This window comes from Misgurnus anguillicaudatus, chromosome 6 (assembly GCF_027580225.2).
Source record: "Misgurnus anguillicaudatus chromosome 6, ASM2758022v2, whole genome shotgun sequence".
In the NCBI taxonomy this organism is placed as follows: Eukaryota; Metazoa; Chordata; class Actinopteri; order Cypriniformes; family Cobitidae; genus Misgurnus; species Misgurnus anguillicaudatus.
Window position 1 is genome coordinate 464333 of NC_073342.2, and position 26962 is coordinate 491294.

Genomic DNA, 26962 nt, shown 5'->3' on the forward strand with positions numbered 1-26962 from the left:
TATGAATTCATTACTGTTTGATCTTACATACATTATATTATACCAAATATTATATACTAACCTACTTTTAACGTAGGTTTGAAAGGAACCTTAACTTGTCAATCATCATTAATCATGGTAAACGTGAGTCTCCGTGCCTCTGTGCCCAGTCGCAATTTTTCTGGCATCTCTCCTCCTTCACTGCATTTTTCTTCTCTTCTCTTCTGTTACTTGGAATTGGGTCTCGAGCCCGACCAAGATTCGAGCTGCCTTCGGGAACAGCAAGCCAAGTTCGTTTAGGTTCCATTAATTAATAAGACTAAATGGGCAGGCAAACTAGTAAAAACAATGAAAGTAAAAAACAATAGAAAATATACTATAGCCTAAATAAAGCAATTATTAATTTTCCTAATGCATGGTTGTTATCTTTACTTCCCTTTAAAACGTACATTTTGAAAAGGAGGATTTTCAGCACGTTTGAACAGCAACTCAGCGACCCCAACCATCCGGTCCGCAAATTTTTTTTAAAAGCTGAAACCAGTCCGTGATGGAAAAAAAGGTTGGGACCCCTGATTTAAAGGAGTCACTCATCATCAGCCGACCCTGCCTAAACCATGTCCATGTATCTAAGTGGTAAATTAAGAAAAAGGAAAGTAAAGTAATAAGTAGTGAAGTTACTTTTCAAATGCAGTAACTAGTAAAGTAATCTCATTACAATTTAAAGAAGTAACTAGTAACTAATTACATTTTTTGAGTAACTACCCCAACACGGCTAACCCCAAATCTAAGCGAAGTTTGAGGACTTGACAAAGTAGGCCATCATCATTTAAACAGACACAAAGCACCAAATAAGAGCCCGGAGCAAACGAAAAAACACATCTACATTATCGCCATATGAAATATCTTCTCAGTTTAGTTTGACATGTATTTGTGAATTAAGAAAACCCTATTTATCCTACCTGCTTCGTTGAAAGCCCGTTCTTCTGACTAGATACAATAATGCCGGTGCTGCGGAGAAAACTCTTCCTCGTGATGATGGTTATCCGATAAAAACATCAGACGGATTAAACAGGATTGAATATCTGTATTTAACATTATTTTACAAATAACATATGTTGGCTCATTACATTATTGTTGACTGTCCAAAGTTACTAACGTTAGCTTAATTTAACAACATTTCATAAAGACGGAGCTTTGCTTTTAAACTGCCATGTACAGTTATCCGGTTCATTTTCGAAAGAGCACCGCATATAATAAATGTTCTCCGTTTCATTTCGTTCTCTGTGTCTGTCTCGTTATTAACAAAATAAAGTAGACTTTATAACAGAAAGCTTACAAATCTCTCCTGATGTTTTGATGCGGGCGGCGGAGAAGCATGTTTAATAACACGTGAGCCCTCACTGAGCCAGTGGCCAAATGCGGCGCTGCGCGGACAAACCCGGAGATAAAAGGAAAAACTTAAATTCGTCTGCAATCTGCATTGTTAAACAATCAGAAATACATACAAATTAATGTTCATGTATATCTTACATTTAAGTCTGTAAAAGACAGTATAGATGAAGTGAAAAAGCATTAAATAAGTCGTAACCCTTTGGTGGCACACTAAAAACAAACAAACATTCGAATAGCATTTTTTAAATTCGAATTATTATTGCTGATCGAAAATTCGAATATCCGTGCCCATCCCTAGTGTGAAGAGGTAAAGAGAAAATTTAAAGTTTATGATTTAAAAACAAAGTTTTAGAGGACTGCTTTGAAAAAGTAAATGTGGCCTGGAGAAGTTAGCAGGAATAGATTATGCTACTTCTTGTTAAATGTTTTTGTTTTGTTTGTAATTATTAACACTTATAGAAGAGCACAATTATCTCGCTTGACTAACACGTTGTCTTAAAGGCAGAGTGCACAATGTTTGAAAGCCAATGTTGATATTTGAAATCACCTAAACAAACAGGCCCCTACCCAAATAGAATCTGGACCTTCTTTTAAAAGACCCGCCCCACACATACGCAACCCGGCAAGGATGTCGGTTAGTAGACACGCTCCTTACTGCTGATTGGCTATAAGTGTGTTTTGGTAGTTGGCCCGTCTCCTTTTCCAAAGTGTTTTTCAAGCATTGTGCACTCCGCTTTAAGATCTTATCTAGAGCAATGGGGTGGAACAGGTGAAGCTGTAGTTCAGAAAAGATACACAAGGCTCTCATTGTGTTAAAAAAAAGTTTTTTTAATAAAATAAAAAATTTAAAACGTAAAACACACTAAATAAATATATTTTTAGATTTTTTAAGCTTTTAAAAGACATACCTATAGTCCCTATTATCGCTGAGGCTCCGTGCTCAAATACCATACAGATATGACATGACCTGTGTTCATGGTAAGTCTGTCTGTTTTGGAATTTGGAATTTTAAAGTAACTTTTTGTTTAAATTTACAAAAGTTGGTGAAAAACTATTTTTAAAAATCTACATTATAATAACGTTATATTTGTTTTACCATTTTTGATAAACAGGATTTGCAAACCTTTCATTACCCCATAATATAAAGAGATAATAAAAAAATGTCATACAAAACACATTATTGAAAATAACACCCGTTTGTTCATGTTCTTTGTTAAATGTTTAAGACTAGTATAACTATTAACGTAGGAATCAAAATATTTGCCCAAACACATCCTTCGTCTTCTGCATGCTGCTGTCAAACATCTAGGTATGGGGACTGAATAAACACAGTCATTAATATCATTCGGACCTTTGGATAGGTAGACGATATACACTAGCACCCCTGAAATCAGATGACTGGAAACCCCATACATTTGTTAAATGTTGAAAGAAGTATTGTCGGACCAGTGCATGTGGCATAGTGTTTCTGGTTAAAGTTGTTGGTATTTTGATAAAAAAATAAACTGATAAAAAATACAAAAATGTAGTTGGTGTTTTGATAAAAAAGAATCTATTTAATCTCGTAAAGAAATATAATGACTAATAGAAACAGTATAACTTCACCTCATATGGGCATTCTGCACAGTCGCATGAAAGTCTGTGCGTCCATGACAAAATAAAAGTTTCATTATCATCAAGTGTTATTTTCTAGTTGTTCACCTCGCTTTCCGAGTCGTTGATACACCGTTTGTTGTAATTATATCCAAGCAGCACACGAAGGGCACTTTTCCCGTTGTCACCTCAACTTAGACCTGTGGCGTACTTTTAGCAAAGATGCCTATATTATGAAGATTTAACCCTTCTATTAGAAAACCTGCAACAGTGTTTAGCATGTAGCGCCTCAGCCAGTCAATAATTATGATCAATGATATATTGTGCGGGTGTTCAGAGTGTAACGACAGTCATTTACAGTTTACATTTTAGTTTCTTGCCAGAATATAAGATTACATTTTAATGTTTATTAAAAACAGCTTCTGGCCTCCTTCCCTGTGTATAGCAGCGTTGCTATGCTAATCTTGTAGGCTTGCCTAAAGAGGGTTTTTGCTTTCAGTATCCTAACCGTATTTGCATTTTCTGTATCGGACCCTCTCAGATCCACTGCGGATGTCGTTGCGTAAGCAGTCAGCCTCGTCTCGCATGATGTTAAAAAGCCCAGGTGTGTGTTTGGCATCGAGCATCAATGTGATCATGGCTAGGTTCACTTCTACAGCTTGTTTTTTACCTGGTGTATGTGCTTTGCGCAGGCACTGTGCACACGTGCTTGCTTTTTCGAGCAATCGTTAAGTTTTATCGATTTAATTCTTATCGTCAATTAATCGAATATCGATTGTTAACATCCCTACCTCAAGCTGAGGCGAACTTGGGTTCTGCAGCACGACAATAATCCACAACACACCAAGGCATTTTATGTTCAAAAACCACCCAATGTGGCCGAACTACAACAATTCTGCAAATATAAATGGGCCAAAATTACTCCACAGAGCTATATAGACTCATTGCAAGGTATCACAAACGCTTTATTGTAGTTGTTGCTGCGAAGGGTGGCCCAACCATTTATTAGGTTTAGGGAGCAAGCATGTTTTCACACAGGGCCATGTGGGTTTGCATTTTGTTTTCTCTTCATAATACAAACCTTCATTTAAAAACAACATGTTGTGTTTACTTTTGTTATCTTTGATTAATATTAAAATTTGTTTCATGATCTGAAACATTAAAGTGTGACAAACATGCAAAAAAAAAAAAAAAATTAGGAAGGGGACAACACTTTTTTACACCACTGTAGATGTTACAGTTTTTTTCGATTGCTAAACGACAGTGGGCACAACTGGAACTACATGTGCAAAACTCTAACTACAGTCTGCAATACCAAGTGTCACCTGAGCTAAACTGTACATATCACCTGCAAAACTCACTTCAAGCAACACAACTCTAAACACATGACTCAAAACAGCTCAGTGCAGCCAAACACTAAACACAACCCTCACTGAGATAACACACACTGTCACTCACAACACACTGAGAGGAAAAACACTAACATCAAACACCAATACACAAAATACTAACTTTTTATCTTTACAGTTTCAACAATTTCAGTGACTTCATACAAAGTAATGTTTTCTTCAAAGAATTAATTATTTATTGATTGATTTATCACATGATTTATTGAAATTTTTAGAACAGAACAATTCTTTAAGGTAAATAAAAATTAGCAGTTTGCTTCAATAGTCTGTAGTCATTTATGGAATTACAGTAATGAGAAAAAAGGTAGAAACTAAAAGTACATATTATTCAAACAAATAAATAAGGGACTAATCCTGCCTCTCTCTAGCATCACTCTCTACCAAACATATTTATATAAAAAGTAATATTTTATATATATATATATATATATATATATATCTCTATATATCTCTCTCTATATATATATATATATATATATATATATATATATATATATATATATATATATATATATATATATATATATCTATCTATCTATCTATCTATCTATCTATCTATCTATCTATCTATCTATCTATCTATCTATCTATCTATCTATCTATCTATCTATCTATCTATCTATCTATCTATCTATCTATCTATATATATATATATATATATATATATATCTATATCTATATATATATATATATATATATATATATATATATATATATATATATATATATATATATATATATATATCTATATCTATATATCTATATATCTATATATCTATATATCTATATATCTATATATATATATATATATGAAATTGGAATTTTATTTATATGAAATTGCAATCAGCAGTGTTTGAAAGGCACAAGGCTGAAATCAATTCTGTTTTGAATATGTGGTTCACTGTTTTGACAGCAGTGTGTTAGCATTTGAACAAAGTGCTGTAAATCCACAGTGTTGTGCAGGTTGTGGTTAAAGCAACACCAAAGAGTTTTTTTTTACCTTAAAATAACGTTTCCAAAAAAGTTTCAGTGGTTCATCCACTCAAAACAGGATGAATGGCACTTTCACATTCGCTTTGCAGCCCTCTATCGGCCAAAACCGCACTAAAGAAGTTTCCAACCGTCGGGTAGTGGTCCTGTAGTTCGAGTGAAAACTACAAAAACTTGCTTTACGGCAGACCTACAATCCAATCAGAGCCAGCTATGCTGCAGTATTTACGACAGTGGTAATGAACAATTACGCTTCTAACCTGTAGGGGGAGCAAAGAGCCATAAGTCTTTAGTGTTGCTTTAAAGTCATGGGATAAGTGTGTAGAGTTTTGAAAACTGTGTTCAAGCAATGAAAAATGAACTAGAGTTTGGTCCACATGAACTGCTGCTGTGCAGACTGTAGTTAGAGTTTTGCACATGTGACTCCAGTTGTGCCCACTGTCGTTTAGCAAATCGAAAAAAAACTGTAATCTCTTAGGGCCCTATCATAAACCCGGCGCAATGCAGTGCAAAGCGCACAACAAGTGTTTATTGCTAGTTTCAGCACAGCGCAGTTATCATTTTCACATCAAGTGTCACGTTGTTTAAATAACAAATGCATTTGCGCCCATTTGTACGCCCATGGGCGCGCTGGTCTGAAAACGAGGTGTGTTCAGCAACATTTAATTACATGAACTATGATTATTGAAATGTATAAATTGTTACTCATATCTGGACAGGTCCATTTGACTTTAATTTTCTCAGCCATTACTTGAGTTTGTTCCAAAAGGTCAATACCTTCTTTGCTCTGAAAAACAAAAGATACACGTTTAGAAAGTGAGATTATGCACACAGCAACATATTTTCCTCTTATATTCTTCTCACAAATTAAAATGTAACTCACCAGTCAACTTGGTTTACAAAAGTTCTGTTCTAGCAGCTTAAACAAAATCTCTAAAATAAGATCCTTTAAAGGTCACGTTCTTCCTGATACCATTTTTTACACCCTAGTTAGTGTGCAATGTTGCTATAATAGCATAAATAATACCTGTAAAATGATAAAGCTCAAAGTTCACTGCCAGGCGATATATTTTCTTCAATAAAATTTCTCTTTAAAAGCCTACAACGAACGGCCGCTTTCGAACTACAGCCCTCTATTTCCTGCTTTAATGAAGTCAGTAAAACAGTTAGTTGACTAAACTCCGCCCACATGAATACGTCCGTCACCAGCTTTGGCTCAAACGGCTCTGCTAAGCTAAGCTGCTATTGAATCACAACACACTAAACAAACTACACAATCAGAAGTTGTTACTTATTTCTGAAGGAGGTACTTCACAAAACAAGGAAGACATCAGCCTGTTTTGAGGACAGTGAAAACAGCGCTATACAGATAAGTAAATTGTGTGAAAAATACCGTGTTTTTTTACACATGAAACATGAACACATGTTATATTGCCCACTATAAACACAATCAAAGCTACAAAATCACAGACAGAACGGGAGCTTTAATATTAATTATCATGTGGCGGACATTAGGGATGCTCCGATCAAGATTTTTGCAGGCCGATACCGATCACCGATTTGTTGTCTTCGTGATCGGCCAATACCAATGCCGATACCGATTTTTCAAGCTGATATGCAAGCTCTTTGATGACTGTAACTTTTAACATTTTTTCTAGATAAAGTAATACCACAGATGTTGCCTTTGTTATATTACTTGCAGTAATTAGGTATATTATTGTTTTAATGGAGAATCAAATAAATTAGCACAACAAATATTTCTTCTGCAAAGAGAAATTTAATATGCCTTTAAAAAGGCTTATGTCTGTAAAAACTAATGAAAAATATAGCTGTAGACAGCGATACGGGGCCAAGCAACAATGGTCCTGCAACACGCAACGAAGCTGAAAGGACATGCAATTGAAGAATGCAATGTAGCAGATATGTATGGGAACTATCAGCACACAGGACTCAAAGATGAGAATGAACATAATGAAAAAATAAAAATTTTGAAGTATAATATTTATTTGCAAGCTGAAAGAAGGACCGATTAGTCCAATGCTGACCTAGAAAACAATTGAACCACCAAAGCATCATACATGTTACACATGAGACTTAAACCAAAAGAGCACAAACGAAATAATACCTGTAAAAATAATAAAGTAAAATACAAATAATGAATTGAAGCTTTTGACTCTTAAGTAAGAGACATCAATTGCTGCCCTAGCCAGGATTTGAACCCATGATCTCCAGGTTTCATGCCTGTCACTCATCTGGTTGAGCTACAGGGGAGACCTACATACAGACAACTGCTTAAGCTAGATTGCTGTAGTGACAATGTGTATGTTCAAGTTTGGAGAGATCTTTCTCAAGAACAGAATAATTTTTTTAAATCCCATGTAGGTAGTCAAACCTGTTCGAACATTTGACTTTACATGACACAAATTTGTCAACCATTTTAATTGCTGCCCTACGCTGGATTTGAACCCGCAACCTCTGGATTTCATGGCCATCACGCATTTGGTTGAGCTACTGGGAAGGCATAGACTACCCCATCAAATATACTCTGTAGAAGTTTAGTTGATTAAATGGTTTAAAAGTTATTCCTGTTGACAAATGTATTACTTTTGAACAAAGATAAAATTCAAAATTCTGTTTGGTCATTTCTATGTGGCTCGGTCCAAAGATTATCTGAGCCAAATTGTGTAACAATTCAACAAACACTGCAAAAGTAGTAGCAAAAAAACTGAATACTGTACTTTTCAAAATGGCCGCTACTGCATTTTTGAACTGGTGATGATGCTTGGCCACCAAATTGCAAGCCGTGCAGAACATGGAAAACAGACTTGGTTGAGAATAATAGGTGAGAATAAACTCAAAACAAATATTAATAGAAAATGAAAAAAGAAAATGAATATCAGACAAAGTTTTCAGAAGTTATGGGCTGTTTTATATAGTTTATGAACCCTAGGTGGTGCTGTCTTCAGATTTCCCAGGTACCTTCAGGACATCATACCAATGCTTCCTACCGATTTTTGTGCCGATACATTATATAGAATAGTAGTTATCCCAATTTAAAACAAAATTCAAAATAGTGGACAGGCGGTTTGGTCATTTCCGGCATAATATATATCTACAGATTGGTCATGAGCCAAGGAATCCATAGACACCAAGATCATAATTTTCTATCAAACATTTCAATAGTTATGGGCAAAAATAGCCATTTTTCATATCTCATGACCCATAGGTGGCGCTGTCCTCAAATTTGGCATGGTACCCCTGTTCATGGTCCTTATGAAGGGTACCAAGTTTCATTTCAATTGATCAAAGAATGACCGAGATAATGACTCAGAACGAATTTTGGGTCGACATCGATAAATGTACGCATTTATTACTTTTGAACAAAGATAAATATCAAAATTCTGTTTGGTCATTTCTATGTGGCTCAGTCCAAAGATAATCTGAGCCAAATTGTGTAACAATTCAACAAACACTGCAAAAGTAGTAGCAAAAAAACTGAATACTGTACTTTTTAAAATGGCCGCTACTGCATTTTTGAACTGGTGATGATGCTTGGCCACCAAATTGCAAGCCGTGCAGAACATGGAAAACAGACTGGTTGAGAATAATAGGTGAGAATAAACTCAAAACAAATATTAATAGAAAAACATAACAAATGCATCAGACGGGATTCGAACCCTTAACCTCTGAGTTTTGATGCATGCGATTTAGTAGACTGAGCTACACTGGCAGTGTAGCTAGCCAAGCTTTTTTCAGAGCTGCAACCATTCAAATGGAGGAAGGAAGGTGCAGACATGACATTGCAGAGCAGAAATAACAAAATTACAATTTATATGAGAATCAGATAGTTTAAGTGAGAAGAGTTAAAGTTTAAGTCAAGAAAAACATGTTGTATAGGAATGCACAACATGTTATAATATTATAGTCATAATAATTTAATATGACAAAGAGACAATGTCACAGGGACAGTCAACTTTGGACAGGTATTTCTCGGGAATGGCAGAGAATATCAAAAATGTGTTTGGTCATTTCTGTGCGGATTGCTCCAAAGGTTATGTGAGCACAGCCTGGCATAAAATAGACTTAATTTGCAAAAGTAGTAGCGAAAAAACTACTTCACATATGCTATGAAGTAAGATATGAACAGAATGTTGAAAACTGACAAATGAGATATCGTTGCAATTGACATAAACCAGTGAATAAAAATTCACAAAGAAAATGAATATCAGACAAAGTTTTCAGAAGTTATGGGCTGTTTTATATAGTATATGAACCCTAGGTGGCGCTGTCTTCAGATTTCCCAGGTACCTTCAGGACATCATACCGATGCTTCCTACCGATTTTTGTGCTGATACATTATATAGAATAGTAGTTATCCCAATTTAAAACAAAATTCAAAATAGTGGACAGGCGGTTTGGTCATTTCCGGCATAATATATATCTACAGATTGGTCATGAGCCAAGGAATCCATAGACACCAAGATCATAATTTTCTATCAAACATTTCAATAGTTATGGGCAAAAATAGCCATTTTTCATATCTCATGACCCATAGGTGGCGCTGTCCTCAAATTTGGCATGGTACCCCAGTTCATGGTCCTTATGAAGGGTACCAAGTTTCATTTCAATTGATCAAAGAATGGCCGAGATAATGACTCAGAACGAATTTTGGGTCCACATCGATAAATGTACGCATTTATTACTTTTGAACAAAGATAAAAATCAAAATTCTGTTTGGTCATTTCTCTGCGGCTCGGTTCAAAGATTATCTGTGCCAAATTGCGTAACAATGCAATGAACGCTGCAAAAGTAGTAGCGAAAAAACGAAATACTGTACTTTTCAAAATGGCTGCTACTGTAATGGGTGGAGTCTTAATGTAAGGTGGTCATTGTAATGAGCGTGAGGAGAGGAATCAGATGTACTAGGTAGAGTTTTTGTTGATCAAATGATTCTACAGTTATAACCATTTGAATATTGAATTTTTGAAGTGTTGGTGGCGCTATAGAGTTAATGCTAGAGACCCCATAGTGGGTCACATGACTATTTAGGACCACCACTACAAGTGTGCCAAATTTGTTTCATTTTCCTATGTACGGTTCATAGGGCTGCCATAGACTCCCATTGGGGAAGAAGAAATATAATAATAATAATAATAATAATAATAATAAGAAAACCATCAAACGCAATAGTGGCCTGCCGCCCTGCGGGCTTGGCCCCTAATAAAACAGTTAACAGTCTTTACTGTATGAATTAAATATACACTCATTCGTATGAAGTACAACAGTTCTTTAGTGAAGAGCAGAGAGTGATTTTATTGAGAGATGAATTAGGTTACTGTAGCTTTAAGACTTGACAGAGATCGCTCTGTTCACGTGCACTGATGACAGGCTGCTGTGTGTGCGCGCGGCGGGTGTATGCAGACGAGAGCAGCTGTGAGGAAAATTAAAGTTTAAACGCTCAAAACTTTAAAACGCATGCAAATAATACACTTTTGACATGAGGATGCAATTGTCCGCGATAGATATGTGTTGTATACGCTGTTTGATGGGGATGTGAAGACGGATCGCGGCGTCGCGCTGTTAGGACCGGACCGCGTCCTCATAGAAAATACACATATCTCTGTAAAGGCAAAGAGAGAAATGCAAATCTGCACGTCGCTCATGAGACACGGGTTATAAAAATGCTCTCACTGCGTAAAACTGGTCTCTAACTGCAGCCGCATTGAGGAGCCATATGATGACAAAAGTAAACAGAAAGATCGGTTCACGCGATCGGCAAATTTAACGAGGACCGATCGAGTCATTTAATGCCGTTATCGGCCGATACCGATCTCTGGCCGATCGATCGGAGCATCCCTAGCGGACATATTCCAAGTAGGAAGGTATCAAGGCATGTCCGAATGCAATGTTGCCCGTCTCTTAGAATCTTGAGGGCAGAATAGATGTATTCTTCACTGCCTTCAATATCCCATAATTCTGTCTGTGGAGAAGGTAATTCATTTAGATCAAGCAGGAAAATTTTATTTTTCTAAATTGATAAAAAAGGTTTTATTTTAACTTTCAACAAAAACTTTTAATGACATTTCTAGTGAAAACTTTTCCTTATCGCCAGAGCACTCAGAAACCAGATTACAGTCAGAAACCAGTCTCTGCTTATTTAAAGAGACAGTAACCTCAATTTACCTACTTAAGTCTGTCTCATTAATGTTAATCAAACAACCCAAGACAAAGAGAAAATCACTTCTGTAGCTCTAAAAATAATAATATATTTAATTTATACAATAAAGACAGTGTTATAACTCATTTCATTCGATTTCTGTACCTAATGCTAATGTTAGCCCTTATTAATGTGCAACTTTGTTTTTTTTTATAAATTTCTTTATTTGATGATTTTTTTTAAATTTCTATATTTCGTTATTTTTTTCAATTTCTTTATTTGTTATTAGATTTTCCCCACCCCCTTTTCGCTGATCTTAAAAATAATCCAATCCGTGCCTCAAAAACTGTAATGTGATCCGAACCGTGAGTTTTGTGATCCGTCACACACCCCTAGTAAAGTTAGTACACAGCAGTGTTGTATAAAGTACTAGAAAGCAATACTTGAGTAAAAGTACAAGTATTGTACTAGAAAAAGACTTTGGTAGAAGTGAAAGTTGTCTTTTAAAATATTACTCAAGTAAAAGTCTTAAAGTATCTGATATATACTGTACTTAAGTATCAAAAGTAATTTTCTGATATTTAATGTACTTAAGAATTTGAAGTAAAAGTAGTAGAAGTTTTTTTTTAAAGCAAGCGGTTAGAAATTTGATTGTGAACTTTATTGTGGCTTTCTTATAGTAAAGCATATTCAGGGTTCCCATTATCTTCTTAATCTCAATCATCAAATAAAAATCTGTCTTTTCCAGGACTTTTCAGGCACAATTCTATTAAGTTCAAAGAGCAAACAGCATATTTTTAGAGCTGACATCAAATAAAAAAGCAGAAATTTCACTTTTGTATGAACTACAGGTAAAAATGAAAAATAAATAATAACTTATTTATTTCAAAACATCAGCATATTTTTGAAAAAAGTGGAGTATCCCTTTAAGTTAGCTGCTCTACTAAGAAAAAGAATGCCAACTCGTTGTGTGGCAATGAAAGCACTGTGACTTTGATCAACAATGCAAGCGTACATTCACAATGTACAACATTAGCACAACATTATCCTATAACCACTGAGTTTTGAGTTAATTAACATAAAAGGAAATCTCAAGTTTGACAAAACGTATGATGCTTTTGAAATATGAAAACAGTCCTTAACACTTTCTTTCTAACCTGCCACTGATTAATAGCAGTTTTAAAAAAAACAATATTTCTCAATCTAACATTAGCCTACCGGAGGGAATATTCGGCCGGCAGTTATGCTATAATGTTACCATAAACAGTTAAGCGTGTTTCAGTTGAGAGTTTTCTGTGAATTAAATAAATCCATGGGAAAATCAGCGGTGCAACGTTAACGTTTATTACACGTGCGCCTGGCCATCACATTAGACAGATAATTATCCAATCCGGCTTATGATAACTAATGTTTAATCACATTGACATTGTGGCTTTACTTAATAACTATTATTTTAAAGTACCTTGATGTGATTCTTCAGGTTGGACGGGGAGTTTTTAAATGACAAAATGTAAGTGATTTTCGGTAGGCATAAGAGGCACTTTATTCAGTAATCGGGAATCTTTATTTCCAATGTACAAAAACATTTCTTACAAATACGGCCACGGATGTAGAACGTTAGCTTTCTCACCCTGTTCATCGTCGGGGTGGTCGATTACGATAACGGGAGGTCCTCCAGTAGGTGCTTTCATTGCAGTTCCTCATCCTTTGGCAACACTACGCTAAAATAGAGTGTGCGTGAAATAGAGTGTGCGGAGCGTGCGTAAATCAATCTAGAAGCACTGATTCGCAAAAAACCTCCCTTATTGAGTGTGCGGAGCATGCGTAAATCAATCTAGAAGCACTGATTCGCCAAAACCTCCTTTTTTGAGGTCACACACATTTCTTGATTTTATTTTGTAGTAAAGAGTAACAAATATGCTTAGTGGAAATATATCTGAGTAAAAGTATACATTTTATCTAGAAAATGTAGTGGAGTAAAAGTGAAAGTTGACATAAATTTAAATAGCGAAGTAAAGTACAGATACATGAAATTTCTACTTAAGTACAGTAACGAAGTATTATTTTTACTTTGTTACATTACAACACTGGTACACAGTGATAGCCATAAATGCATTTGTACTAATAATTGGCATAATCATTTATTTCGGTGTTTCGGTTTTTCGGCCTTGGTTTCCTCTTTTTCGGTTTTCAGTTTCGGCCAAGAATTCTAATTTCGGTGCATCCCTAGTAGCTATGCCATAGGCTACAAAAATGTGAGAGCGAGTACATTCTACACGAACTGCAAGCGCTGTGATTTGTCCACTAAAACCCCTCCCATCAGGTAAAAAAATCTGTTTTGCAGTTCCTCATACAGATTTCCACTTGTGACGGTAAAAACAAAGATGGGTGATATTTAACTCAAGCTGCAACAATAGCTGTCCATTTATCTTCAGGAAATTCCAGATTATACAGTAAATTCCGCTCTTATGACTAGATTACGCAATTCCATCAGAATTTTCTGCTCTGCAGAAATCATAGCCTACTTATGTAGAAAACAAGTATGATAAGCACATTGTGCGAGTAACAGGCGGGGACTTTGTTTATTTAATATAGCATGTGTCTTACCAGCTAGGTAACAACATAGAGTTAAATCATTTAACAGATTCAAGTCATCACGGTACTTCAGTCTACAGGACTGCAGAAATATATAAACTTTTCAATCTGTTACCGACTGTACTGACAAACTATGCTGATTTAGGAAATGTGATGTGACGGACATGATAGCATTTTTCACGTTGCGTTCTACCCTCAGATTTCATTTGATGTTTGAAATTGCTGCATATTTATTTATTCATTTTTTTACTCTAATTTATATATCCTAAATTTAATTAAATTTTTCATTTTTAAAGAAAAGACTGCTGTTTATATGCTATTTTAGATGTTATTTTATGTTGCACCTGACAGCTTTGCCTTAGAGATCTCATTTAAAGGTTCTGCATATTATAAATATTAATTATGAAAAATGCAGGAGAAGAGACTGATAAGACTTTAAAAGCTGAAAAGAAAGCTGCACAAGAAAAGCGGGGGACACATCTCTGTACAGTATGTGTCTGTTCCGTGTTGTATCATACAGCTTATATTAAAAAATATTGTGGTTGATATAGGACTGCTCAATTATGGGCAAAATCTTTTTTAACGGACTTTGATCTTGTCAGTACTACGTAAAACATAATAATTAGTGTTTTCCATACTGTACTGCAGGGCTATTCAATTAGTTTGTCGTGGGGCCCAGTTCATGAAAAGCATCTCAAATGAGGGGCCGGAAATATAACAGTGATGATGACTACATTTTCCTACATTTAAACATACTAATGTTTTATTTTGAAACTGCATAAAAACAAAATCAGTGCATTGTACAATAGGCTTTTCTACAAACATGTATTTTATAACTGCATTCAACAACATTAGTCCATTGTTAGATGTCAATCCAGACACGTTCAAATGTTGTATTTTAAAATTGCATAACAACATACAACCCGAATTCCAGAAAAGTTGGGACGTTTTTTAAACTTTAATAAAATGATAACTAAAAGACTTTCAAAATCACATGAGCCAATATTTTATTCACAACAGAACATAGAAAACATAGCAAATGTTTAAACTGAGAAATTTTACAATTGTTGCACAAAATGAGCTAATTTCAAATTTGATTTCTGCTACAGGTCTCAAAATAGTTGGGACAGGGCATGTTTACCATGGTGTAGCATCTCCTTTTATTTTCAAAACAGTTTGAAGACGTCTGGGCATTGAGGCTATGAGTGGCTGGAGTTTTGGTGTTGGAATTTGGTCCCATTCTTGCCTTATATTCTTGCCACGTTAAGTAGGTACCCAGTGAAATTCAGTACCTACACAGTAAGTATGCGATTTCGGATTCAGCCACTCTCTCTCCCCCTCTGAGTAATGACAACCTTTGTGACATTAGGAGTGAAACTTCCGGTTGGAGTCGACACACCTTGAGCATCGTGCATCAGAGCTCCGTCGAGTTCATCATCCAAATCCTATTTTCTGAATACCTTGTTCCTATTTATATAATATAACATATTAGTTTATCTCAAGAATACTTTACCGTGACGACTATTGAGCAGTACTACCACGTGAAACGATTCATCACTAATAAACACCCAGTGTTAGCATATAGCCCGCTAGCATCAACAAACGGGCTTTAGTTACCATTTGCCGATCTAATGGCGGACTCATCCAATGTATGCTATTGAGACCTGTCCTCACCTGAGCGGGAAGCTGTGGAGCAGTTGATACCCGGTTATCGCAGATCCTACGCGACGTACAGCGCCCAGTTCACCCAGGCTCCAGACGTCCACAAGCGACCGTGGCGTGCAAAAAGCGAAGACCCTACGCGGTGCAGCTTCACGGACCGCGCTCGAGGGAACGGAGATGCCATCGCCCAGAATGAAAGCGATCGGGAAGCCGTGGAGGAGCTGCTGCCCAGCCTTCACAGATTCAGCGTGCCTCACATCACCCTGGCTACAGACGTCCGCAGATGATTGGGGCGTGCTGCAAGTGAGCTTCCCTCGCGATGTAGCTTCACGGACCGTGTCCAGGTGACCGAAGACGCCATCACCCAACATGAAAGCGGTAAGACTCCGCTTGTTATTGTAACCTGCATTACTTGCCACATGTACAGTTTAGCTTCTTCCATCAGCATAGAGGGGTTTACTTGTGCTAAGTGTATTGAAGTAGTAAGGCTGACGGAGAAGATGGCATAACTAGAAGCGCGCATCCAAACGCTAGTTGATGACAGTAATACCGCTAATGCTACAAACGCCAATACCGCTAATGCTACAAACGCTAATACCGCTAATGCTACAAACGCTAATACCGCTAATGCTACAAACACTGTTTCGGGTGCGCCTAGTGTTAAACGTAATACACATAGCTTGGTTCCGGCATCTGAGTCAAGGCGGCCGACTAACTGGGTGACTGTCAGGCGGCAAAGTCGTATCCGGTGCCCACCCAAGACCCCCCTGGTAATTTCTAACAGGTTCGATATTCTAAGCAATACACTGACTGAGACGTCTGTTAAAAGTGCCTTGGTTATTGGAGATTCGATACTTAGGAACGTGAACATTGAGGCACCAGCCACCATAGTCGATTGTATACCCGGTATACTGGCTAATGCTAAGCGCAAGATTTCTAAAATTGTTATTCACGCCGGCACGAATGACACAAGACTCCGCCAGTCGGAGATCACCAAAGATAATATTAAAGAGATATGTGAAATTGCTAAAACAATGTCAGACAATGTAATATGCTCTGGTCCCCTCCCCGCCTACCGGGGGGATGAAACTTACAGTAGATTATTGTCTCTTCACGACTGGATGTCAAAATAGTGCCCTCAGCATAACGTAGGGTTTATAGACAATTGGAAGCATTTCCGGGGGAGACCTGACCTGCTTAAGAGAGATGGCCTCCATCCGTCTCAGGAAGGAAGGGCGATTCTCTCTATAAATCTGACCAATAGTCTTATAATACAGTCTGACTATCCAGGGTACAGGTCAGGAAACAGACGGATCGGCTTAACCGTCCGTCTGTTAGCTGCCGTGATATGTCAAGATCACTTATATCCCAGCACTTCGAGTCAATCTTACCAGAATATCAACACATTTCAACTGTATCTGTTCCCCGAACAAATAAATACAGAGCACCGCTTGCCACATCTGGTACAAATCTGATTAATATAAAATTAGAAAACAATACATTAACAGATGAACCACGAATGTTAAAATTCGGCCTTCTTAGCATTAGATCGCTTACCAATAAAGAACTTATTGTCAATGAAATAATTACAGACCAAAACTTAGATGCACTCTGTTTAACAGAAACCTGGCTTAAAGCAGATGACTACATTAGTTTAAACGAATCCACCCCACAAGACTATTATTATAAACACGAACATCGATTAAAGGGGAGAGGGGGTGGTGTAGCTACAATATACAACAAAATTTTTAAAGTAAACCAAAAATCTGAACTAAAATTTTAATAATTTGAACTAATGTTGTCAAATATGGAAATAACTGATCGTAACCACAAACAGCTCTCTTTTGCCTTAGCTACAATCTATAGACCTCCGGGCCACCATGCAGATTTCCTTAAAGAAATAGCAGATTTCCTGTCTAAGCTTGTAGTCACTGTAGATAAAGCTCTTATCGTTGGTGATTTTAATATTCATGTGGATAACCCAAAAGATGCATTAGGACGTGCGTTTATGGATGTTCTAAATTCTCTCAATATTAGACAAAACGTGACAGGGCCAACGCATACGCGTAAGCACATATTAGACTTAATTCTGTCACTCGGACTCAATATTAATGACATCAAAATATCACCTCAGAGTGATGCAGTTTCTGACCATTACCTTGTGTCATACACTGTACTTCTAGATAGGATCACTCAATCCACAACATGCTACAGATTAGCCAGAACAATAATTTCCACCACTAAAGATAGCTTTATTAGCACTCTTCCAGACCGGTCCCAAATTAAACATGTAGCAGATAACTGTGACGATCTAGATATTGTAATAGAAAACCTAAACAATGTCTGTTCTAACACATTGGATGCCGTTGCTCCCATTCGAAAAAAGAGAATCAAAGAAAAACCGCCAGCTCCATGGTATGACACATCACACCGCAGCCCTCAAAAAGGCAACTAGGAAAATGGAAAGAAATTATAGAAGCACAAAGTTAGAGGTATGGCGTGCAGCATGGAAAGAGAGTGTTCAACACTACAGACAGGCTATTAATACCGCCAGATCTACCTATCTTAGCAAGCTTATAAATGAGAATCATAATAACCCTCGTTTCCTCTTTAGCACAGTTGCCAAACTGACTAGAAACAAAGAACAAACAGAAACCAATAGTAAACTTCAACACAATAGTAACGACTTCATGAACTTCTTTTCTAACAAAATTACGGCTATTAGGGAAAACATCGTAGCTACCCAGGCAGCCACCACTCTACCCATTAGTTCACTTAACACTAGACTACCATACGAACATCTTGATTCATTTAAACCTACTACAATAGATGAGCTCTCTAGACTAGTTACATCATCCAAATCATCGTCCGGTATATTAGACCCCGTTCCCACAAAACTACTTAAAGAGGTATTCCCTGTAGTGTCAACGTCGGTTCTAAATATCTTTAACTCATCGCTAGAAATAGGATACGTTCCAACAGCTTTCAAACTAGCAGTTATTAAACCGCTGATTAAAAAAACACAGCTTGATCAGGGAGAGCTTAATAACTTTAGACCAATCTCAAATCTCCCTTTTCTTTCGAAAATATTAGAAAAGATAGTGGCAAGCCAGTTACGCACATTCTTGACAAATAATAGTACATATGAAAAGTTCCAATCAGGATTCAGGCCCCACCATAGCACAGAGACAGCGTTGCTTAGAGTTACAAATGACCTCCTCTTAACATCCGATCTTGGCGAAATCTCAAACGTATCTAACCAATCGCTATCACTTTGTTTATGTAAATGAGGAAGAGTCATATCACTCCCTGGTTAAATACGATGTACCGCAGGAATCAGTTTTAGGTCCTATCCTGTTCTCGTTATATATGTTACCCCTAGGAGACATTATCAGAAAACATAACGTTTTCACTGCTATGCGGATGATACCCAGCTTTACATCTCCTCACACCCAAGCGAAACACACACGTTTTCTAAGCTAACAGACTGCATTAGCAATGTTAGTGACTGGATGGCACATAACTTTCTTAAGCTAAACTCCAATAAGACTGAGATACTTATTATTGAACCGAATCGCTACAAACATAATATGTCAGATTACAAGTTGCACATAGATGGCTGCACTGTGGTGCCATCTTCCACGGTTAGGAACTTAGGTGTGATGTTCGACAGCAACTTATCCTTCGATAGTCATATCACCAACGTCTGCCGCACAGCATTCTTCCATCTTAGAAATATCTCAAAGATACGCCAAATACTGTCTACATCTGACGCAGAGAAGCTTATCCATGCTTTTATGACCTCAAGAATAGACTATTGTAATTCGTTACTCGGGGGATGCCATGCAAATCAGGTAAACAAGCTTCAGCTAGTTCAAAACGCTTCTGCAAGGGTACTTACTCGATCTAAGAAGTATGACCACATAAGCCCAATTCTGGCATCTTTACACTTGCTACCAGTTAAATATCGCATACAATTTAAAATATTACTAATCACCTACAAAGCCTTAAATGGCCTAGCACCCTCATATCTTAGAGAATTATAGGGCTGGGTATTGTTAGGAATGTCAAAATTCGATTCAATTTCGATTCTTGATGCTTCGATTCGATTCGATTCAATTCAATATTGATTTACTTGCTTCGATATCGATTCAATAATAAGTAAATACACAAGCAATTAAGTACCTGAGTATATTTTTAAATAATGTGTGTAGTATTACTAATGTTTGATCACGTTGATGGTGAAGGCTTGAAAGAAGTGCTGCTGTTTGCCATCTTTGATCTTTCTGTTTTGATAAAGCGCGTCTTGTACAACGCTGAACGCTCTCACTAGAGTGTTGCCCACAGCGGCGCCATTTGCCGGGGGGCTGAATCGATTCATAGGATTTGATGAATCGATATTGAATTGAGAAACAAATAATTGCAACGCATTGATGAATCAATATTTTTACCCAGCCCTAGAGAATTACTATCAGAATACAATCCATCACGCACACTATGGTCGCAAAATTCTGGTCACTTGATTATCCCTAGAATATCAAAAGGGTCTAAAGATCCTTTTCCTACTTAGCTCTGGAATGATTTACCAACCGATGTCTGAGAATCAGACACAGTCGATAACTTTAAATCTAGACTTAAAACTTTTTTTTTCAACAAAGCATTCACATAATTTGTCTAGTAAAACTAACTCGCAATAGTTATTTTTACGGAACAAAGCACTCACGGTCATAACACAGACCAACCTAATAAATAAATAAATAAATAAATAAATAAATAAATAAAAACCTTATCAGCATGAAAACTTCAAATGAATTGCATTAAATAGTTTGCCACCGTTTGCCACTGAACCTGCTTTAACAACGACAGTGGGGCCTCTGGCCTTAGTCAAACAGGTTGGCACGTATGGTCGGGTTTCGATTTTGGCGTTTTCTTGCGGTCTTGTGAATAGTATGCCATATAGACCCGTTTGCCACTGAACCTGCATTAACGACAACAGTGGGGCTTCAGGCTATCTGTCGTTTTTCTGTGCTTTTCACTGCTTCTATTAATGTAAAGCTGCTTTGAAACAATTAACTATTGTGAAAAGCGCTATATAAATAAAATTGAATTGACTTGAACTAGCAGCGGTTGATGTGCGGCCAAAAAGTGAACTAATGACTCAACGGAGCATCGCTGTGTAAATTACTTTAGATACTGTTAAACCGAAGTGTTAAGGTGTTATATAGGGAAAATACTGCCAAATCGTACCACTGTGATTGCAGTAACTTACTTTACTGACTGAATTTAAATCCACATTAAATTAATTCACATTCTAGTTGTACTGACGCATGTTTACTTAATATTTAAATAGACAGATCCATCTTTTCAATTCATTTTCCATTAAAATGTGATCTGATGAGTTTAAAGCACTGTTTTGCCCTGTTTGTTTCTTCAGCGAGTGCCGCAAGGCGCGAGCACATCGTCCGCTAGTGGGTCCTAAAGTACACCCAATTTCTCACAACATACAGACCATAGACACAGATAGATGACTTGTAGATTTCTTCTGTGTTTATATCAAAATCTGATTTATTCACTTGCATTTTATCTGCACTGGATAAACATTTATCTCATGACCCCCAAAGTGCCATGATTAATGTTAATTTTATTTATTTGACATTCATGCGAACAAAAGTGCACGTACATGCAAAATAATTTTTTTGATTAGTTAGCTAATGACTTAAGTTACTGGGATCTGTGAAAATTACTGACAATCTGTGGTAGTGTCAAAGTGATTTAAAATATTCATACCATTTTATCTCTAGTTTGTACTTTGTTTACATTTGACTCATGCTGTGTGATCATGTCACTACTATTGCACTTTAATGCTGCTTCTGCCACCTTATGACAATGGATTTACACTTCGAATAAGGTCGTTTGTCATCAATGATAGCTCATTGGATGAAAAATGCACTTCCTTTTCCATAATTTTTTATACCGTCTAGAGTTGTATAGTACTTAAGTATTTTTACTTTCTACATAAAAGTAAATTTTCAATTATTCATATTTTATTAGTGTTTTTCTTTGGACATACATTCCAAAACATATAATCATAATTTTTACTCCACTACATTTCATAATTTCAAGTTTTTGGTTTATATTTAATATTTAAGTACATTAAACATCTAGTCATTTTTTTGTACTTTTACTTGAGTAAAACTTATTTTCGTACTTTTACTCAAGAAAGTAAAAGTACACAATTTTTATGTAATTAGGCATTAAATCAATTTTAATATGCAATATATAATGAATACACAGTATGATTCTATGCTTTAGAATGTAGTGAACATTTTTTAGTAAAGAAAAGTAAATTTTTTTCCCAAGACAAACACTCTGATAAAGCACAGATGCTTGGAAAATGTAACTAAAATACTCAAGTATTATACACCTCTGCCGAAATTCTTAAAATATCATGATATAATTTTTGGGCTGTATTTCCCACCCCTAATTGATAGTCATGTTTAGCTTCTTCCATTTTCTAATGATTGCTCCAACAGTGGACCTTTTTTCACCAAGCTGCTTGGCAATTTCCCCATAGCCCTTTCCAGCCTTGTGGAGGTGTAAAATTTTGTCTCTAGTGTCTTTGGACAGCTCTTTGGTCTTGGCCATGTTAGTAGTTGGATTCTTACTAATTGTATGGGGTGGACAGGTGTCTTTATGCAGCTAATGACCTCAAACAGGTGCATCTAATTTAGGATAATAAATGGAGTGGAGGTGGACATTTTAAAGGTAGGATTTGAGGGTCAGAATTCTAGCTGATAGACAGGTGTTCAAATACGTATTTGCAGCTGTACCATACAAATAATTCGTTAAAAATCATACATTGTGATTTCTGGATTTTTTTTAGATGATGTCTCTCACAGTGGACATGCACCTACGATGACAAATTCAGACCCCTCCATGATTTCTAAGTGGGAGAACTTGCAAAATACTTATTTTCCTCACTATATAACAGTTACTTACGTAGTCCTATTCTTCTCTGTGGGTGCATCGTCAAAAACTCCCGAGTGTTTTCGTTTGAGATGCTCATGCATTGTCTTTGTGCTCCCGTGATAAGGCAGCGACGTTTGGCACAGTGTAACAGACCACTCTTTTATCATAACTTGGCTTAAAATACTTTTATACTTTGGAAGCTTTCGGACTCCTAATTCCATAGACTCACCTTCCACCTGGAGGTGAATTACATTAAGCCATTTGAGCCAGGAGACTTGAATTACAGTGGGTCCTGTGTCATGGATGGTCGGGGATTTTTTATGGTTGTGGCTTGTGTCTTCAGCTTTTAAAACTCTTGACACTTCACGTTTGGACGGAACAGAGTCACAGTTTGCACAAGACTCTTAACTTACCTAATCAACATCACTTTTCTCAAATCCGAAATATCCAAACAATGGAGTTTATGAACCTTTTTGGAAAGTAACATACGTATTTCTGCACTTTCTTCTTGTTGCTCTGCCATTATGTTTATTCAAGGTAAATGACTGTAAATCTTGTGATGCCAATATCCACTCCATATACTCTGACTCCGTCCATATCAAACAAACACATTGCTTGATTTTAGACCGTCTGCTTTCTGCTTGGTCTTTTCACATTAATCGCGACGATTGTCTTTAACTAATCGTGGGGCACACATATCATTTAGAGATCGACCGATACTGATTTTTTAAAAAACCAATACCGATAACAAATATTTGGCTGCTTATGTGCCCGATAACCGATATGCTGAACCGATTTTTATTTACTGTTATACTTCTGTTTTTGACAACTTACTGCAACACTACTGAACTGAACAAACCCTTATAATAATAATAATCACAATCACTCCCTCTTTGCATACAAAGTAATAGAGGGGTCTGAAAGAGTGAATAATGAATAATGTAGAAACTATATTCCCAATACATGGACTTTCCCAAACACCTCTATCATTTCGTCAGAAATGGACTGATCCAAAGCGATCTGATTTGATCGCGTTGGGGTTGCCAGGTACACTAAAAAAAAAAACGATTCCTGGCAATATTTACTTTTAAGTATTTGGATCATTTAGATTTTATTTAAATACTTGTTTTTCAAAATGTATGTAATCCGATTTATTAGAATATATATAAATCAGTTCAATGTAAAAACTATTAGATTTAATCAGTTAAAATGTATGAATATGGATTAAATAAAGCTAGCTGTGAAACAAACCGGATAAATTCTATGAGATTGGTTTACATACAAATTTCAGGAAACTGACTTTAGTAGAAGCAAAAATTATGCCTATTCACACTCCAGTCAGGAGGTGGCGCCAAAATAAAAAACAGACGCTACAGCACATGGACTTTGCCATTTTGCATTGGACTGGATCGTCATCTACGTAATAGTCTACGATCGCCAAATTGTGGGTGAGTAAAGTTAACAAGTTTGATGTGACTATCTAAAATATAATTGTCTGTTGTTTAATTACATGTGTGACGCGTTGCATGTTTCAGAGTAAAATACACCTCACTACACAGTCAGACATCAACAGACGGTCTGTTGGAATGTAAGTTACCATGTCAGTGTCTGTTGCTTTTATTCGTTATTTTTTTGTGGTTTAATGTTTGAAACCTAAGAAATAAATAAAGTCATAGGCTACTGTAGGCTAATCCTGTAAAAAATAAAATAATCATATAATCTCTGTGACTTTATTAACAAAAGAATGTTACAATTATACTACGTTGTTGAGTGCATTGTGTGTGTCTAATTAAAACTTTTTTGTTTACATATACAGCATCATATCATCGTCTATACCAGGGGTGGGCAACTCCTGGTCCTGAGGGCCGGTGTCCCTGCAGAGTTTAGCTCCAACCCTAATCAAACACAGCTGAAAAATCTAATTGAAGTCTTCAGGACTGTTTGGAAATGACATTCAGGTGTGTTCTAATAAGGTTGAAGCTAAACTCTGCAGGACTGTGGCCCTCGATGCCCATCCCTGGTCTATACGGTGGGACAACCTGCTAGACAGGGTATGTTAGTTATGCTACAAATAATTTTAATATGATGATTTATTGTCAATATTGGAAACAGGTGGGATTTTTTAAATAAATGCAGGCATGATAAGCATAAGAGACTTCTTTCCAAACATTTCACCGGTAGTGTACACACATCTGGGACACAATATTTCTGAAGCAGAAAAATACATACTCTTCGTCTCACAAAATCTTTATCTGTCTCTATAAAAACTATTATCTACATAAAATATTGTTAAAGAAAATCATTAAATCATGTGGGGTTTTTTGTCTTGTTCTAGTTTAAGAATGAAGGCATCTGTATCTACCTCAAAAAAGGCAAGGAGAAACACATTAAAGTATATGTGGTAAGTGTATGTCAACCTACTCTATTTTTATATTTATCTATTTACGTACGTGTACGTGCATGTGTACGTGTACGTGCGTGTACGTGTACGTGCGTGTATGTGTACGTGCGTGTATGTGTACGTGCGTGTATGTGTACGTGTGTGTATGTGTACGTGTACGTGCGTGTATGTGTACGTGCATATATATAAATATCTTCTGGATAACTAGATATTAAAACAAGGTGATTATCTGTTTTCAGGTCTTTTGATGGTTTTGTGACTAATGTTCTATTATTTTACGCGTTTGAATTAGTCTACATATTTTAAATATCAGAGTTTGTAAAACAATTTGCCTGAACATTTTTGAAAATTTCACTGTGACTACTATTGGGACTGATTTTTTGTTGTTGTTCTTCTCCAGAATTGTGAAATTTGTGAGTTGGGGATTGCACAGACAGTGGAAGTTCTGCAAAACCTACTTGGTGTCAGACATGGGTGTGAAATTGTTTTTTGGACTCATTTATGCACTTAAACTGAACTACCTGAAGAACCTCAAGTGCACCTTTGACGCGTTTCAAAAAATCCTAATGAAACTGGACTGGATACAACCAAGCAATCACTGAAAGATGCTTCAGTGAATATCTGACAGACACGCTGATACATCCCCCTCAAAGTGGGTACATTTTTGTACATTTATAAGTGAACTTTTTAACATTAAAGGAATATTGCACTTTCATTAAACAAAAATCCTGATAATTTACTGTCTGTCATCCAAGATGTTTGTCTTTTTTGTTCAGTCGAGAGGGAATTATGTTTTTTGAGAAAAACACTCCAGGATTTTTCTTAATTGAATGGACCTTATTGGGCCTCAACAGTTTAGTTTCAATGCAGTTTAAAATTGCAGTTTCAGGGCGGCTTTGGAGGGCTCTGGGCGATCCCAACCGGGGCGTGGGGGTTTTGTCTATCCAGAAGATTGTCATTTTCTGCAAGAAAACTTTTAAAACACAACTTCTTGTCTTGCATTATCCATGTGACACACCAGTGCGACATTGCGTACTACATAATAACGTCGAATGGTTACACATCACAAATGTGAAATGCACATTTGTGGACCATTTTAAATAATAAACAGACCCAAAGACATTAATAGTATCATTCCACATACAACAACATCTGAACGCTCCTCTTTCTCCTCACTTGTAAACACTGGAGCGCAGAGGTGGGTAGTAACGAATTACATTTACTTCGTTACATTTACTTGAGTACATTTTTCGGGTAACTAGTACTTTTAGAGTAAATTTAAGGATGGGTACTTTTACTCTTACTCAAGTACATTTCTAGTGAAAAAACTGTACTTTTACTTCGCTACATTCGGCGGCGTTACTGCGCTACTGTCACATGGTAATAATGAATGAATATATATATTTTTTTAAAGTTTATAGGGCGTGTTCGAAAGTTGCGCGAAAAAGGCTGCGTCACCCTTTAGCGCGCGACCCCGAGGTCACCCTTTTAGCGCGCGCGACCGCGTAAAGGATAGGAGAAGCAGATGAGGGCGCGTGTGCGTTGTGCGAGTTATCGGAGGCAGATCATGCGTGGCTTCAAGTTCGGTCTATGTTTTCACTCCAAGAGGTCAAAAAGAATAGTTTCATAATGTGATGCGTGCTTTGTTCAATAAACAAGCTGACATCTCAGCGAACAGGAATTCAAGATCCAGCCTGAAGTAAGTGTCACAGTATTGTCTATTTGAACAGTATTAATGGTCATTTCACACACTGTCGGAGTTTTTTTGCCATATGCACTCTTGTGCAAGCGATTACAAATCCTAATGTAAGTTAA

At 36.6% G+C, this 26962-nt stretch overlaps 1 protein-coding gene across 1 annotated transcript in view; it reads right to left on the bottom strand.

Annotated features, from left to right (window-relative positions):
• trim44 (tripartite motif containing 44) overlaps nt 1-26962 on the bottom strand; it is a 61553-nt gene that overhangs the window by 19113 nt on the left and 15478 nt on the right. The window contains exon 3 of the mRNA XM_073868327.1: nt 6066-6150. Within this exon, the coding sequence (XP_073724428.1) occupies nt 6066-6150 (85 nt within the window). The remainder of the gene's footprint in view (nt 1-6065; nt 6151-26962) is intronic.